At 42.0% G+C, this 18,316-nt stretch overlaps 1 protein-coding gene across 2 annotated transcripts; it reads right to left on the reverse strand.

Annotated features, from left to right (window-relative positions):
* Positions 1–6,400: 6,400 nt before the first annotated feature.
* LOC137084063 (fap1 adhesin-like) lies at positions 6,401–10,854 on the reverse strand. Of its 2 annotated transcripts, XM_067449992.1 has the most exons (4): positions 10,753–10,854; positions 10,632–10,681; positions 9,365–10,546; positions 6,401–9,316 (listed from the first exon to the last, which is right to left on the reverse strand). In XM_067449992.1, exons 1-4 carry the CDS (start codon positions 10,779–10,781, stop codon positions 6,459–6,461), a joined length of 4,119 nt encoding a protein of 1,372 aa, XP_067306093.1. In that variant the 5' UTR covers positions 10,782–10,854; the 3' UTR covers positions 6,401–6,458. The 2 variants fall into 2 exon arrangements, with proteins under 2 accessions (XP_067306093.1, XP_067306092.1); XM_067449991.1 differs by having other exon boundaries at positions 6,401–10,546.
* Positions 10,855–18,316: the final 7,462 nt, after the last annotated feature.

The raw sequence follows: 18,316 nt of genomic DNA on the forward strand, positions 1-18,316 counted from the left end.
CAGTAGGGGCTTGAGATGGCGCTGAGGAGACAGAGACGTGGGCAAATCTTTCAAGAGAGGGAGAATGTGTTCGAAATGTTTGACGACAAGCAGTTAATCTAACGGTATCGTTTGGACAGAGCAGGCATCATCTTTTTCAGCGCTGGTTAGTGTTGGGTTTTATAATAAATATATAAACACCGCTGTTCGGCTAATTCAGCAAGCAGTAGCGATCGCTTCTTCCTCCTGCCAGTTCGGTTTTCTTTTGGAATCCATGGTGGCTGATTATATTAAAAAAAATCTAGGCTATAGGCGGGTCAGTTATCAGCACACCAGTGTAATAATTGTAATTAAGACATGGATGAAAACATGTTTATCTTTCATTTCAAATGTGTATATTATACTGTATTCTATTGAAAACTCTTTATTGTCAAAAGTGTGTTGGATGTAAACTCCTCTTAGGAACTTCACCATTCAATGTGAATTTATCGGAGAATATTCTTAAATAAGGACATCTATTCAATGATTGGTTCATGCCTATGAAATCATCCAAAATCCAGTTTGTGGCACAGCAAAGTGTCGTAAATCAACTCTAAGACTGACTCTTAAGATTTAGACTTACACTTTACTTAAAGTATGATTGGGACGCTTGATAACTAACTTTTAAGCGCAGCTTTGAGCCAGGAATTTTGTTACTCTTAAGTCAATTCTTAGCAGTGTTCTTGTGAGTAATTCTAAGATGTTTGATAAATACGAGCCCAGAAGTGGAAAATATTGGTAAAAAAAACATGCATTTACACACAAACTCACCAGCAAATGCAACTTTCGGACGCCATCTTTTTCCTCAACTGTCACTGAATAGAAAGCACAGGATTATGGGATACCAAAGGCAACGAAGGATACATGTATGCTGCCTTCAAAAATCGATCAGATGAAGGTCTCTCAGGAGAGAGGCAATGTTAAGGAGATTTAACCAATCAGTGACAAACTTATCGGTGACGTCAAAAGGACGCTAGGTGGCGAGCTAGAAACTTCCCGAACAGTGAAGCAGAGTTAAGAGAAGAACACACATCACATGTTCCTGTACACAAACCTTCTGTTTAAAAAAAAAAGTTTACCTTCTGTGTGTGCGTTCATGATAAAATGTAAGTCTATTTACTTAAAGATGTTTGTTAGTATAGTAATCTGCAGTGTTACAGCAATGATTAGTGTAAATGATCGAATTGTTTATCTCCGTCGTATTCACGTCGTACTGACTGCCATAAATATAGCAGATACAGAGTTATTTAAGTTACTTAAGTTGTTGATTTGTATTATATCATGCTTGTGGTTACCTAGTGCAATGTTAACACCTTTAATGGGTATCAAGTATACAATATTGGTCGTATATTTCCGTAATCCTGTCGATATATATGATGACTAAGCATTTACTCAGATACACGGATAATCCGCGATCCTCGTTATATGTAGTGATGGGCAGACCGAGGCTTCGTGAAGCACTGAAACAGTTGAAGCAAATGTGCAGAAGCTTCGAAACAACACCAGACACCCGTCTCCATGACGCCATCTAGTGGACACTTGCGTGTATTGCTCTGAAATAACCTTGACAGTGATCTACTGTTTGTAAACATAAAAATATATGTGTGCCACGCGCCATCTAGCGGCGAAGATTGGTAGTGCAGTCCAGACCCTGATAATTGTATTGATTGCAGAATGTAGACATGTATATTACTTTTATGTATGTATATTGTAATTATTTATTGTAATATGTCATTCATTTGTTTATTTCAGACCACACTCATGCTAATAGAAAGTAAAGACGAGTATTTTCAATCCTGTGATGTGTTTTGATTGACACCCTGTGGCGAGCACAATCTCCTGATCAGCTGATTAGTACAAACTCCTTTACAGGCGAAGTGAAGCAAACAATAGATTCGGACATTGCTTGATGCCTTCCTGCCTTCAAATGTGTCCTCCGAAGGCAGCATTTTCCAGGTTTAGGACGCAGCCAAGATATCAGACCGATATACCCAGAGCTCTTCACCACACTTCGAAACTCTGTCTGAACCTCGCCAAAGAAAACTTCCTGGAGTCCGCGCAGCTGCGTCTCAGAGACTCCCGTCATGTAGCAACCAGCTAACGCTATCCAGGATCCGGGCAAAACCAACTATCCGTCCCTCTGAACACAACAACTTACTACCATCCTAAGAGGAACCCATGCTCGTAGGAGCATTCAAATGCAAGTACATGACTCTTCATTCTGGCTGAACTGGTAAAAAACGTATATCTAAGCAAGCAAACTAAGGTTGACCTGGTAGTATATTGATTCTCAGGTTGTGGCTAAGAAATCATGTCTAAACAAGACATTCAATGAGACATTAGGACTTCACTCCTTTCCATTAATAAACATCCCTTTCCCATTTTTGAATGTGTGTTTTCGTTAGTTTGTGTGTTTAGAATAGTTCAATAAACTTGTGTTTACCTTTTTCATCTATACAGGTGTCTTGGGCTATGTGTTTATAAATTACTGCCTTAAACTGATCAATTTTCTTACCTAAGCTCACAAACAGTGAACATAACATTTAAAATTTTAAACAAAATAAGTGTTAAATATTAATTTTGAATCATTTAATATGTATTATGGTTCCTTTCACTGTAATTCAATACCCCTTTGAGTTATTTGACCTGAATCAATCCCTTACAATAGTAAATCTGGCAAAGACGACTGATTTCTTGGTAGAGGAAATTAAGTCGCTATCTGCAAGGGTCAAGAGTAACGAGAATAAGGTGTCGCAAATTGAGCAGGTGGCTCGGATGGATCAAGGCAAGTGTGATCAAGCCGAGATCTAAAGTAGGAGTTGAAATTTAAGGTTAAAAAACCTCAAAGAAACAGAAGGAGAAGATATCAGAACCAAAGAGCTCAAAATCCTAAAAATTCTTACTCCAGACGCGGTAGAAAAACGGAGTAATTCTTACTCCGTTTTTGCGTTGACACAATCCATAGAGTTGGACGTCCTGGGACGGGTCATCATCCAGTTCGCACTCCGGACCTACAGAGAGAAAGTCTGGAAAGCTGCGCGGGATCATCCTGCACTCAAGGAATGAGGTGTTTGCCTTGCAGAGGATCTGACATTTGCAGAAAGACAACAGAGAAAGTGCCTATGGCCAAGGGTAAAAGCGGCGAGAGAAAAGGGGAAGAGACAAGACAAGTTGCAAGGGTAAAAGACAAGTTGACGAATATCAAGATGAATACTGAAATAGGCTAACAATAACTAAATAGGCATTATTAAGGACTGTGCTGGCTAGGCAGTCGAACTGAAATAATAAATGTTCTGGCTGGCTTGGCTTGCAACCTCCTCCTCCTCCTCCTCCTCCTCCTCCTCCTCCTCCTCCTCGAGAGAGAGAGAGACTTTTACGCTGGCTCTATCGGTAAAAGTGCAAACTATTCTTCAGTAAATTCTCTTCATTTGATTGATCATCCTGACTCCTGGTCTTCCTTTCTACATATCTGGTCTCTGGGTCTAAACTGTTAGCCCAACAGAAGTTAAAGACGTTGGAAGTTTTTTTGGATCGAGTGTACCATGTCTATGTATAATTTAATGTTTGGAAGTAAACATTTGGAAAAAAAAGTAGACCGTTTGTTTGCTTGCGTTTCAAATACTGGTTGTAGTTAGACAGACTACCAAAGGTGGAACAGAAGAATTAGAAGCAACTGCCATTACAATAACTTCATATGAGAAACAATACAGAATGAACAAAACATACTTTATCATCTGATCGCAGAGAAAGAAACATTAGCACAATGCTTAACCAGTAATAACGGAACTGACACAACAATACACTCAATTTTCTAAAGTTTTTATTGAATTAACTGTTCCATTGGAATATATTGAATAAATGTAAAGAGATGAACACATATGTCTTTATGTCACAAACACAAGTCTGCCAGGCATTCACGTGTGAATCGCTTCTGGGCATTTGTGGATTTCGAAACATTTCTTGCGTCAAACCGTCCAGACAAATCCACAGATAGGTGGACCAAGGTCAATGAAGACTGAAACTAAGACGAAAGCGATTCATCAAAAAACATCATCCGGCCATTCGCCCCTAGCCGTGTGCAACAGACACTGTACTCTTTTTCTCTGTAAACCATATTTTTTTCTTCACTGACGAAAAAAGAAAAAACTATATCATTCTAAGCTTAGAGTTGTGGGGGGAAGAGACAGGGCAAGATAAAACCGAGAAAAAGAGAGATGTGGAGATAAGAAAGACAAATAATCTACTGCCCAGTGATATGGTTTTCAAGCTGTTATCAATTTTTTTTGGCCTTCAAAACATCTTAAAATGCACATATGTAGATCATAGAAATAAAAATGTTCTCAGGGGAGCATGCCCCCCAACCGCCCTAAAATTTGGGATTATAGATTATAAACCTGTCAACATTATTGGGTAATATTAATGCATGTAGGCTACAATATGGCCATGCAATAAGGTATTAATATTAGCTTTATATGTTATTATTAACAGCCAATATCCTATGCGTATGAATGTTAGTAAGCTACTAGTTAATAGCACAATTTGGACCCTTAAGTGTCAACATTTTTTTTTTCATAGGCTACCCTCACTGGGGGCTAAGGCCCCCGTAAAATGAAAATCCTAGAAATGCCCCTGATATCAACAGCCGTCGTCAGCAGGGGCACTAATACGATCACTTATATACTGCTACGTGCAACAACAAACAAAAAAAAAAAAAACTGAGGAAGACGAGAGTACATTCACAGTGTCTGTTGCACACGGCTAGGGGTGAATGGAAGGATGATGGGCCATGATGGGATTTGGGAGAAAGTCCAGGGCTGTTTTTTAGCCCCATTCCGTCCCTGGGTTGAACTACTCATAGGACATTTAGGGGTAACGTGGAGGCAGGGTGGGGAGGTGCAATGACAGTAGTACAAGCTGTGCACACTCGGCACGCGTGCAAGGCAGATCTGGCCGCGCTGCTTATAGCAGGAGCAGAGGCAGCGTGACAATGGGCAGAGGGGGCTATTATGCATAATATATATATATATATATATATATATATATATATATATATATATATATATATATATATATATATACATATATATATTATATGTAGTGTAATAAATATAAAACTGACTACGCAACCTCCTTGGTTTGGAGGAGCCTTCCAAAAATAATGGGATTATAAACAACAAATGTAGTTTGTCAATAATCACAATTTTATTGGTACAACACAAGCCATATCAAAAGGTTAAAACCAATTACAATTTGTGTCTGCAATAAGATTCATAGAATCGGGAAATGGCTCTCCTCGAGAATGCAAGAAGGGTCCGGCCTGCTCTTTTACACCGCCTACCACCTGCAGAGGGAAAAAAAAGAAACCCAGAGCATATACCACAAATAAGTAACCTTTAAAATCACCATTTATAGTGCCAACCTTCTAATGCACACCACACAGAAGTGCCACACACCACCCAGATCAATTATTAGTATGATTGGATTAAACACATGTAGTAAATCAAAATCAAATATAACCCAAAAAGAAACTTAAATACACAAGAAACAGTGGCTGGTCTGCCCCTTTAACAGGAAAACAAATACACGCTAATACAAGTCAATGCAAAAAAAATAAAAAATAAATACAGAATAAACAAAAAACAAACAAAACATACTTTAGCGAAAGTCATTGCTGGCTAGTCTCCTCTCACATATTACGCATAATATATGTGCCCCATACATGGAACCTGAAATTTACCTGAGTGTTGCATTTTATAATTTAAACATTTGACTTTATGAAAATTCTATAATCCAAGATGACCACCATATGACATATGCAAATTAGATCCCTAAATAAACTTTGGTTCACCCAAGATTTCTAATTTACATAAAGTCTTAAGATTAGACTTTTGAAATTAATGTCAAAAACATTATAGAAAAACCTCAGATTCCTAAAGGGTTAAGTCAGTATAAATCAAATATACAGTGACTATTTAAGTTTGCTTAAGTAAATGAAGTATTTGAGAAGGACAAGTAAACTGAAATGGTAAGGGTAGCATGCCTCCCATAAAGTTAATGCATTGTCAGTAGGTGTTTGTGGCCATTTGAATGCATTTGACCACATCAGCAGTTACACTATGAAAGCAATCTGGAAGTGGTTGAAAGTATTTTAGACCCCATTTACACCGATCAGCATAAGCCACTATTTGGATCAGAGCAACCATTTCTCCAGGTGTAAATGGGGCTTAAGCAAGAACAAAGCAGAGCACGTCAATCAAAGATGAGGTCATGCAAACGCAGCACAAACAATACTTGAAACTTCCATGGGTCAAAGACTTCCCTGTAGACACTTGGTTACAAATCTTTAACCCCAACCTCCCCATACACAACAAAACTACTGAACTGGTTTTAGAAATATTTATTTTTTCAAAAGCAAACTCTTGAGTAGACAAAGTATGCAGCTATGACTTCACTTGTTGCAACAACCTCAATATGCCTGGAGAGAGACGTTTGTTTTGAGTAGTCTGCAGAGGTGTTAAATCTTGGAAGTCAGGCTGGACAGACTGCAGACTCATAGCGTGAAGAGGTACATTGCTGGGCTGTCCCAGAGGTTTGGAACCAAGGCTAGATTGCTCTGGGATAGGAAAGACATGGAAACCAGGGCTCCGGAACACAGATTGGTAACGGGCGTGCGCAGATGGCAGGCTACCTGACTGGACGACAGACTGGTAACGGACTTGGGCTGTTTGTTGCATGTTAGACTGGTCCACAAACTGTGAGGTGGCTTGTGCCAGCTTCAGGCCACTGGGCTGGGACAGAGACTGGTAACGGGCTTGGGCTGATGACAGGCTACCTGAGTGGACCACAGATTGGGAACTGGCTTGGGCAGGTTGTTGAGGTTTGGACTGGTCCACAGACAGTGAGCTGGCTTGTGCCACCTTCAGGCCACTGGGTTTAGATACAGACTGGTAGCGGACATGGGCTTGTTGTTGCATGTTAGACTGGTCCACAAACTGCGAGGTGGCTTGTGCCAGCTTCAGGCCACTGGGCTGGGACAGAGACTGGTAACGGGCTTGTGATGACTGCAGACTGCTGGGCTGAGATATGGACTGGTAGCGGGCTTGTGCTGACTGCAGACCACTGGGCTGGGACACATACTGGTTACGGGCTTGGGCTGATGACAGGCTACCTGACTGGACCACAGATTGGGAACTGGCTTGGGCAGGTTGTTGAGGTTTGGACTGGTCCACAGACAGTGAGCTGGCTTGTGCCACCTTCAGGCCACTGGGCTGGGACAGAGACTGGTAACGGGCTTGTGATGACTGCAGACTGCTGGGCTGATATATAGACTGGTAGCGGGCTTGTGCTGACTGCAGACCACTGGGCTGGGACACATACTGGTTACGGGCTTGGGCTGATGACAGGCTACCTGACTGGACCACAGATTGGGTACTGACTTGGGCAGGTTGTTGAGGTTTGGACTGGTCCACAGACAGGGAGCTGGCTTGTGCCACCTTCAGGCCACTGGGCTGGGACAGAGACTGGTAACGGGCTTGTGCTGACTGCAGACTGCTGGGCTGAGATATGGACTGGTAGCGGGCTTGTGCTGACTGCAGACCACTAGGCTGGGATATGGACTGGTAATGGACTTGTGGCAGCTTCAGGCCACTGGGTTTAGATACAGACTGGTAGCGGGCTTGTGCTGACAGCAAGCCACTGGGCTTGGACACATACTGGTAAGGGGCTTGGGCTGATGACAGGCTACCTGAGTGGGCCACAGATTGAAAACTTGCTAGGGCAGTTTGTTGAGGTTTGGACTGGTACACAGACGGTGAGCTGGCTTGTGCCACCTTCAGGCCACTGGGCTGGGATATGGACTGGTAACGGGCTTGTGCTGACTGCAGACTGCTGGGCAGAGATATGGACTGGTAACGGACTTGTGGCAGCTTCAGGCCACTGGGTTTAGATACAGACTGGTAGCGGGCTTGTGCTGACAGCAAGACACTGGGCTGGTCCACAGACTGGTAATGGGTTTGTGCTGACAGCAAGCCACTGGGCTTGGACACATACTGGTAAGGGGCTTGGTCTGATGACAGGCTACCTGACTGGATCACAGATTGTGAGCTGGCTTGGGCTGGTTGTGTGCTGGACTGGTCCACAGGCTGTGAGCTGGCTTGGGTAGGTTGCTGTGTGCTGGACTGGTCCACAGACTGTGAGCTGCCTTGTACTAGCAGCAGGCCACTGGGCTGGGACACAGATTGTGAGCTGTCTTGGGCTGGTTGTTGGGTGATGGACTGGTCCAGAGGCTGTGAGCTGACTTCTAGCAGCGGGCCACTGGGCTGGGACACATACTGGTAAGGGGCTTGGGCTGATGACAGGCTACCTGACTGGACCTCAGATTGTGAGCTGTCTTGGGCTGGTTGTTGGGTGCTTGACTGATCCACAGACTGGGAGCTGGCTTGGTCTGGTTGTTGGGTGTTGGACTGGTCCACAGACTGGGAGCTGTCTTGTGCTAGCAGCAGGCCACTGGGCTGGTCCACAGACTGGTATTGGGCTTGGGCTGATGACAGGCTACCTGACTGGACCACAGATTGTGAGCTGTCTTGGGCTGGTTGTGTGCTGGAATGGTCCACAGGCTGGGAGCTGGCTTGGGCTGGTTGTTGGGTACTGGATTGGTCCACAGACTGTGAGCTGGCTTGGGCTGGTTGTTGGGTGCTGGACTGATCCACAGACTGTGAGCTGCCTTGTACTAGCAGTAGGCCACTGGGCTTAGATACAGACTGGTAGCGGGCTTTTGCTGACAGCAAGCCACTGGGCCGAGACACATACTGGTAACGAGCTTGTGCCAGCTTCAGGCTACTGGGCTGGTCCACAGACTGGTAACGGGTATGTGCTGACAGCAGGCCACTCGGCTGGGATATGGACTGGTAACGGGCTTCTGCAAGCTTCAGGCCACTGGGCTTAAACACAGACTGGTAACGGGTTTGTGCTGACAGCAGGCCACTGGGCTGGGATATGGACTGGTAACGGGCTTGTGCTGACTGCAGACTGCTGGGCTGAGATATGGACTGGTAACGGGCTTCTGCAAGCTTCAGGCCACTGGGCTGGTCCACAGACTGGTAACGGGTTTGTGCTGACAGCATGCCACTGGGCTGGGATATGGACTGGTAACGGGCTTGTGCAAACTTCAGGCCACTGGGCTTAAACACAGACTGGTAGCGGGCTTGTGCTGGCTGCAAGACACTGGGCTGGGACACATACTGGTAACGGACTTGGGCTGACGACAGGCTACCTGACTGGACCACAGATTGTGAGCTGGCTTGGGCTGGTTGGTGGGTGTTGGACTGGTCCACAGGCTGGGAGCTGCCTTGTACTAGCAGCAGGCCACTGGGCTGGGACACAGATTGTGAGCTGTCTTGGGCTGGTTGTTGGGTGCTAGACAGATCCACAGACTGGGAGCTGGCTTGGACTGGTTGTTGGGTGCTGGACTGGTCCACAGGCTGTGAGCTGCCTTGTACTAGCAGCAGGCCACTGGGCTGGGACACAGATTGTGAGCTGTCTTGGGCTGGTTGTTGGGTGCTAGACTGATCCACAGACTGGGAGCTGACTTGGGCTGGTTGTTGGGTGATGGACTGGTCTAGAGACTGTGAGCTGACTTGTGCTAGAGGTAGGCCACTGGACTGTTCCATGGAGTTTGAAATAACTTGCTCAGAGTTCTGGCTGCTTGCTTGACGTGATAGTTGGATGCTGGGCTGAGCCACAAGTTGGTTTAGTGCCTGTGCTTGTTGCACATCATTGGGCGGAACCATGGAACCATAGCCTGACTGCACTAGTTGCTGGCCACTGAGCAATGGCACAAGTCCAGACCCATAACTGACTTGTCCTAATTGATAGTTGGGTTGTGAGGTCTCATTTATTTGCTGCAAAGCCTTGACATAGGTAGCACTTGGAAAATGGACTGGCCTGGTATCAGAAAGCAAGTTGGCACCAAATTGAAGTCTACTTCTCTGAGGCTTTATAATGGGATGCGTTGCAGCCTGGTAGCGGACTTGCACTAATGGGCCACTGGACTGGGAACCGTTCTGCAATAGTTGCTGGCTGCTAGATGCCACAGACTCATTACTGTGTACTACAGGCTGTTCTGCAGTTTGATAGTGGAGCTTTGCTGGCTCGGGTAGAGACTCACTGCTCATACTTGGGCCCACTGCAGTGGCCACAGAACCAGAAACAAGACTGCCACTACTAGCCAAAGATAGAGATCCATGAAGTTGGCTTCTAGCATCAGAGTCAGAACCAGGCTTATATAAATCAGTCACTGGTCCAAAACCAGAAGAGCCATTTTGAGGACTATAGCTTACACTGGTATAACCACCCTTAACTTCTTCAGCACTAGAAGTTAATTCCATGGAACTTTTAGGACTAATGGGACTTGGTACTTTAATGCCATACCAGGAACTGTAGGAACTTCGTGGTTTCACATCAGCCTGCATGGGAAAACCAGTACCAGCCCCATAGTATATGGGATAGCCACTCCTGACAAAGCCACTAACTAGAAAAGAGGGGGAAAAAAGGAGACAATTCAGACAGCCATGGTATCAAACCTAAATTATATAACTTGCCTGGATAAATCTTACCACTTCCAATATGGCTACAGACACAAAGACTGAGAAGTGCCAGAGAAAAACTGTAAGAGAAAACACCACTTGTTAATGCCACTTGTTGACAAATGCCAGATACTACAATTTATCATCATACCTTAATAGTCGGCTAGTGGTACCCTCCATGGCCAATCAGTAATACAACAACTTCCACCACCTCAATAAAACCACTACAAAAACATACTTGCAACCCAACACAGAATAGTGTTGCGGAACAGGACTTTTTATAGTGCCAGCAACTGCCATTTGCCAATCGGTTGTCATGGGAACATGTAGTATTTAATTATTTGGCTCAGGTGTCACAACTCTGATCATGACAACTAGAGCTTGCATTCATGATGATTGCTTTTTTTATACTATGATTACTGAACAGGGCCCGTATTTATCAAGATTCTCAAAGTGCTATTTTAGTCTTAAGGGCTGAGAATTCATGAAATTTACTCCTACTTTCAAACTTAAGAATAAAAGAAAGTTATCAAATTTCTTAAAGCTAAGAATCACTCTTACTCTCCCAGTTCTTTAAGACAGCTCGAGAGGTCTCTCAAGTGGTAAGGAGTTGCCAGTAGGGGCTTGAGATGGCGCTGAGGAGACAGAGACGAGCGCAAATCTTTCAATAGAGGGAGAATGTGTTCGAAATGTGTGACGACAAATATTTAATCAAACGGTATCGTGTGGAAAGAGCAGACATCATCTTTTTCAGCGCTGGTTCGAGTAATTCAGCAAGCAGTAGCGATCGCTTCTTCCTCCTGCCATTTCGGTTTTCCTTTGGAATCCATGGTGGCTGATTATATATATAAAAAAATCTAGGCTATATATAGGCAGGTCATTTAACAGCACACCAGTTTAAAAAATGTAATTAAATCGATGAAAACATGTTTATCTTTCATTTAAAATGTGTATATTTTAATGTATTCTCTTGAAAACTCTTTATTGTTAAATGTGTATTGGATGTAAACTCCTCTTAGGAATTTCACCATTCAATGTGAATTTATCTGAGAATATTCTTAAATAAGGACATCTATTCAGTGATTGGTTCATGCTTATGACATCATCCAAAATTCCATTTGTGGCACAGCAAAGTGTCGTAAATCCACTCTAAGACTAGCACTTAAGATTTAGTCCTACACTTTACTTAAAGTATGATTAGGATGCTTGATAACTAACTTTTAAGCGCAGCTTTGAGCCAAGAATTTTTTTACTCTTAAGTCAATTCTTAGCAGTGTTCTTGTGAGTAATTCTAAGATGTTTGATAAATACGGGCCCAGGGCCTGTATTTATCAAGCTTCTCAAAGTGCTATTTTAGTCTTAAGTGCTGAGAATTTATGAAATTTACTACTACTTTCAAACTTAAGTATAAAAGCAAGTTATCAAATTTCTTAAAGCTAAGAATCACTCTTACTCTCCCAGTTATTTGAGACAGCTCGAGAGGTCTCTCAAGTGGTTAGGAGTTGCCAGTAGGGGCTTGAGATGGCGCTGAGGAGACAGAGACGTGGGCAAATCTTTCAAGAGAGGGAGAATGTGTTCGAAATGTTTGACGACAAGCAGTTAATCAAACGGTATCGTTTGGACAGAGCAGGCATCATCTTTTTCAGCGCTGGTTAGTGTTGGGTTTTATAATAAATATATAAACACCGCTGTTCGGCTAATTCAGCAAGCAGTAGCGATCGCTTCTTCCTCCTGCCAGTTCGGTTTTCTTTTGGAATCCATGGTGGCTGATTATATTAAAAAAAATCTAGGCTATATATACGCGGGTCAGTTATCAGCACACCAGTGTAATAATTGTAATTAAGACATGGATGAAAACATGTTTATCTTTCATTTCAAATGTGTATATTATAATGTATTCTATTGAAAACTCTTTATTGTCAAAAGTGTGTTGGATGTAAACTCCTCTTAGGAACTTCACCTTTCAATGTTAATTTATCTGAGAATATTCTTTACTAAGGACATCTTTTCAATGATTGGTTCATGCCTATGAAATCATCCAAAATCCAGTTTGTGGCACAGCAAAGTGTCGTAAATCAACTCTAAGACTGACACTTAAGATTTAGACTTGCACTTTACTTAAAGTATGATTGGGACGCTTGATAACTAACTTTTAAGCGCAGCTTTGAGCCAGGAATTTTGTTACTCTTAAGTCAATTCTTAGCAGTGTTCTTGTGAGTAATTCTAAGATGTTTGATAAATACGGGCCCAGGGCCTGTATTTATCAAGCTTCTCAAAGTGCTATTTTAGTCTTAAGTGCTGAGAATTTATGAAATTTACTACTACTTTCAAACTTAAGTATAAAAGCAAGTTATCAAATTTCTTAAAGCTAAGAATCACTCTTACTCTCCCAGTTATTTGAGACAGCTCGAGAGGTCTCTCAAGTGGTTAGGAGTTGCCAGTAGGGGCTTGAGATGGCGCTGAGGAGACAGAGACGTGGGCAAATCTTTCAAGAGAGGGAGAATGTGTTCGAAATGTTTGACGACAAGCAGTTAATCTAACGGTATCGTTTGGACAGAGCAGGCATCATCTTTTTCAGCGCTGGTTAGTGTTGGGTTTTATAATAAATATATAAACACCGCTGTTCGGCTAATTCAGCAAGCAGTAGCGATCGCTTCTTCCTCCTGCCAGTTCGGTTTTCTTTTGGAATCCATGGTGGCTGATTATATTAAAAAAAATCTAGGCTATATATACGCGGGTCAGTTATCAGCACACCAGTGTAATAATTGTAATTAAGACATGGATGAAAACATGTTTATCTTTCATTTCAAATGTGTATATTATACTGTATTCTATTGAAAACTCTTTATTGTCAAAAGTGTGTTGGATGTAAACTCCTCTTAGGAACTTCACCATTCAATGTGAATTTATCGGAGAATATTCTTAAATAAGGAAATCTATTCAATGATTGGTTCATGCCTATGAAATCATCCAAAATCCAGTTTGTGGCACAGCAAAGTGTCGTAAATCAACTCTAAGACTGACTCTTAAGATTTAGACTTACACTTTACTTAAAGTATGATTGGGACGCTTGATAACTAACTTTTAAGCGCAGCTTTGAGCCAGGAATTTTGTTACTCTTAAGTCAATTCTTAGCAGTGTTCTTGTGAGTAATTCTAAGATGTTTGATAAATACGAGCCCAGAAGTGGAAAATATTGGTAAAAAAAACATGCATTTACACACAAACTCACCAGCAAATGCAACTTTCGGACGCCATCTTTTTCCTCAACTGTCACTGAATAGAAAGCACAGGATTATGGGATACCAAAGGCAACGAAGGATACATGTATGCTGCCTTCAAAAATCGATCAGATGAAGGTCTCTCAGGAGAGAGGCAATGTTAAGGAGATTTAACCAATCAGTGACAAACTTATCGGTGACGTCAAAAGGACGCTAGGTGGCGAGCTAGAAACTTCCCGAACAGTCAAGCAGAGTTAAGAGAAGAACACACATCACATGTTCCTGTACACAAACCTTCTGTTTAAAAAAAAAAGTTTACCTTCTGTGTGTGCGTTCATGATAAAATGTAAGTCTATTTACTTAAAGATGTTTGTTAGTATAGTAATCTGCAGTGTTACAGCAATGATTAGTGTAAATGATCGAATTGTTTATCTCCGTCGTATTCACGTCGTACTGACTGCCATAAATATAGCAGATACAGAGTTATTTAAGTTACTTAAGTTGTTGATTTGTATTATATCATGCTTGTGGTTACCTAGTGCAATGTTAACACCTTTAATGGGTATCAAGTATACAATATTGGTCGTATATTTCCGTAATCCTGTCGATATATATGATGACTAAGCATTTACTCAGATACACGGATAATCCGCGATCCTCGTTATATGTAGTGATGGGCAGACCGAGGCTTCGTGAAGCACTGAAACAGTTGAAGCAAATGTGCAGAAGCTTCGAAACAACACCAGACACCTGTCTCCATGACGCCATCTAGTGGACACTTGCGTGTATTGCTCTGAAATAACCTTGACAGTGATCTACTGTTTGTAAACATAAAAATATATGTGTGCCACGCGCCATCTAGCGGCGAAGATTGGTAGTGCAGTCCAGACCCTGATAATTGTATTGATTGCAGAATGTAGACATGTATATTACTTTTATGTATGTATATTGTAATTATTTATTGTAATATGTCATTCATTTGTTTATTTCAGACCACACTCATGCTAATAGAAAGTAAAGACGAGTATTTTCAATCCTGTGATGTGTTTTGATTGACACCCTGTGGCGAGCACAATCTCCTGATCAGCTGATTAGTACAAACTCCTTTACAGGCGAAGTGAAGCAAACAATAGATTCGGACATTGCTTGATGCCTTCCTGCCTTCAAATGTGTCCTCCGAAGGCAGCATTTTCCAGGTTTAGGACGCAGCCAAGATATCAGACCGATATACCCAGAGCTCTTCACCACACTTCGAAACTCTGTCTGAACCTCGCCAAAGAAAACTTCCTGGAGTCCGCGCAGCTGCGTCTCAGAGACTCCCGTCATGTAGCAACCAGCTAACGCTATCCAGGATCCGGGCAAAACCAACTATCCGTCCCTCTGAACACAACAACTTACTACCATCCTAAGAGGAACCCATGCTCGTAGGAGCATTCAAATGCAAGTACATGACTCTTCATTCTGGCTGAACTGGTAAAAAACGTATATCTAAGCAAGCAAACTAAGGTTGACCTGGTAGTATATTGATTCTCAGGTTGTGGCTAAGAAATCATGTCTAAACAAGACATTCAATGAGACATTAGGACTTCACTCCTTTCCATTAATAAACATCCCTTTCCCATTTTTGAATGTGTGTTTTCGTTAGTTTGTGTGTTTAGAATAGTTCAATAAACTTGTGTTTACCTTTTTCATCTATACAGGTGTCTTGGGCTATGTGTTTATAAATTACTGCCTTAAACTGATCAATTTTCTTACCTAAGCTCACAAACAGTGAACATAACATTTAAAATTTTAAACAAAATAAGTGTTAAATATTAATTTTGAATCATTTAATATGTATTATGGTTCCTTTCACTGTAATTCAATACCCCTTTGAGTTATTTGACCTGAATCAATCCCTTACAATAGTAAATCTGGCAAAGACGACTGATTTCTTGGTAGAGGAAATTAAGTCGCTATCTGCAAGGGTCAAGAGTAACGAGAATAAGGTGTCGCAAATTGAGCAGGTGGCTCGGATGGATCAAGGCAAGTGTGATCAAGCCGAGATCTAAAGTAGGAGTTGAAATTTAAGGTTAAAAAACCTCAAAGAAACAGAAGGAGAAGATATCAGAACCAAAGAGCTCAAAATCCTAAAAATTCTTACTCCAGACGCGGTAGAAAAACGGAGTAATTCTTACTCCGTTTTTGCGTTGACACAATCCATAGAGTTGGACGTCCTGGGACGGGTCATCATCCAGTTCGCACTCCGGACCTACAGAGAGAAAGTCTGGAAAGCTGCGCGGGATCATCCTGCACTCAAGGAATGAGGTGTTTGCCTTGCAGAGGATCTGACATTTGCAGAAAGACAACAGAGAATGTGCCTATGGCCAAGGGTAAAAGCGGCGAGAGAAAAGGGGAAGAGACAAGACAAGTTGCAAGGGTAAAAGACAAGTTGACGAATATCAAGATGAATACTGAAATAGGCTAACAATAACTAAATAGGCATTATTAAGGACTGTGCTGGCTAGGCAGTCGAATTGAAATAATAAATGTTCAAGAGTGGCTTGTGTGTCAAGCCACTCTTGAACAACAGACAGCATCAGAAGCGTGTTGCCTGGGCTAAAGACAAAAAGGACTGCTGAGTGGGCCAAAGGTATGTTCTTTGATGAAAGTAAATTTTGCATTACCTTTGGAAATCAAGTTTTCTGGAGGAAGAGGAGAGGCACACAATCCTAGTTCCTTGAGCTCCAGTGTAAAGTTTCTAGAGTCAGTGATGGTTTGGGGTGTCATGTCAAATGCTGGTGTTGGTCAACTGTGTTTTCTTAGGTCCAAGGTCAATGCAGCCATATACCAGGAAGTTTTAGTGCACTTCATGCTTCCTGCTGCTGACCAACTTTATGGAGATGCAGATTTAATCTGTAATAAGGTAAACCATGCCTTTGAGACTGGTATAATTGGGGTGGTAATTTTGTGTTAGTTAGTGCTGGCTTGCAACCTCCTCCTCCTCCTCCTCCTCCTCCTCGAGAGAGAGAGACTTTTACGCTGGCTCTATCGGTAAAAGTGCAAACTATTCTTCAGTAAAATCTCTTCATTTGATTGATCATCCTGACTCCTGGTCTTCCTTTCTACATATCTGGTCTCTGGGTCTAAACTGTTAGCCCAACAGAAGTTAAAGACGTTGGAAGTTTTTTTGGATCGAGTGTACCATGTCTATGTATAATTTAATGTTTGGAAGTAAACATTTGGAAAAAAAAGTAGACCGTTTGTTTGCTTGCGTTTCAAATACTGGTTGTAGTTAGACAGACTACCAAAGGTGGAACAGAAGAATTAGAAGCAACTGCCATTACAATAACTTCATATGAGAAACAATACAGAATGAACAAAACATACTTTATCATCTGATCGCAGAGAAAGAAACATTAGCACAATGCTTAACCAGTAATAACGGAACTGACACAACAATACACTCAATTTTCTAAAGTTTTTATTGAATTAACTGTTCCATTGGAATATATTGAATAAATGTAAAGAGATGAACACATATGTCTTTATGTCACAAACACAAGTCTGCCAGGCATTCACGTGTGAATCGCTTCTGGGCATTTGTGGATTTCGAAACATTTCTTGCGTCAAACCGTCCAGACAAATCCACAGATAGGTGGACCAAGGTCAATGAAGACTGAAACTAAGACGAAAGCGATTCATCAAAAAACATCATCCGGCCATTCGCCCCTAGCCGTGTGCAACAGACACTGTACTCTTTTTCTCTGTAAACCATATTTTTTTCTTCACTGACGAAAAAAGAAAAAACTATATCATTCTAAGCTTAGAGTTGTGGGGGGAAGAGACAGGGCAAGATAAAACCGAGAAAAAGAGAGATGTGGAGATAAGAAAGACAAATAATCTACTGCCCAGTGATATGGTTTTCAAGCTGTTATCAATTTTTTTTGGCCTTCAAAACATCTTAAAATGCACATATGTAGATCATAGAAATAAAAATGTTCTCAGGGGAGCATGCCCCCCAACCGCCCTAAAATTTGGGATTATAGATTATAAACCTGTCAACATTATTGGGTAATATTAATGCATGTAGGCTACAATATGGCCATGCAATAAGGTATTAATATTAGCTTTATATGTAATTATTAACAGCCAATATCCTATACGTATGAATGTTAGTAAGCTACTAGTTAATAGCACAATTTGGACCCTTAAGTGTCAACATTTTTTTTTTCATAGGCTACCCTCACTGGGGGCTAAGGCCCCCGTAAAATGAAAATCCTAGAAATGCCCCTGATATCAACAGCCGTCGTCAGCAGGGGCACTAATACGATCACTTATATACTGCTACGTGCAACAACAAACAAAAAAAAAAAAAACTGAGGAAGACGAGAGTACATTCACAGTGTCTGTTGCACACGGCTAGGGGTGAATGGAAGGATGATGGGCCATGATGGGATTTGGGAGAAAGTCCAGGGCTGTATTTTAGCCCCAGTCTGTCCCTGGGTTTAACTAC

The sequence above is a fragment of the Pseudorasbora parva genome, chromosome 8, assembly GCF_024679245.1.
Source record: "Pseudorasbora parva isolate DD20220531a chromosome 8, ASM2467924v1, whole genome shotgun sequence".
NCBI classification, from domain to species: domain Eukaryota; kingdom Metazoa; phylum Chordata; class Actinopteri; order Cypriniformes; family Gobionidae; genus Pseudorasbora; species Pseudorasbora parva.

Coding starts and splice junctions, on each gene's coding strand:
- LOC137084063 (XM_067449991.1), bottom strand. CDS start 10,781: ATGGAGGGTACCACTAGCCGACTATTAAG. Junction 10,682..10,752: donor ACCACTAGCCGACTATTAAG/GTATGATGATAA, acceptor TTTCTCTTACAG/TTTTTCTCTGGCACTTCTCA. Junction 10,547..10,631: donor CTGTAGCCATATTGGAAGTG/GTAAGATTTATC, acceptor CCTCTTTTCTAG/TTAGTGGCTTTGTCAGGAGT.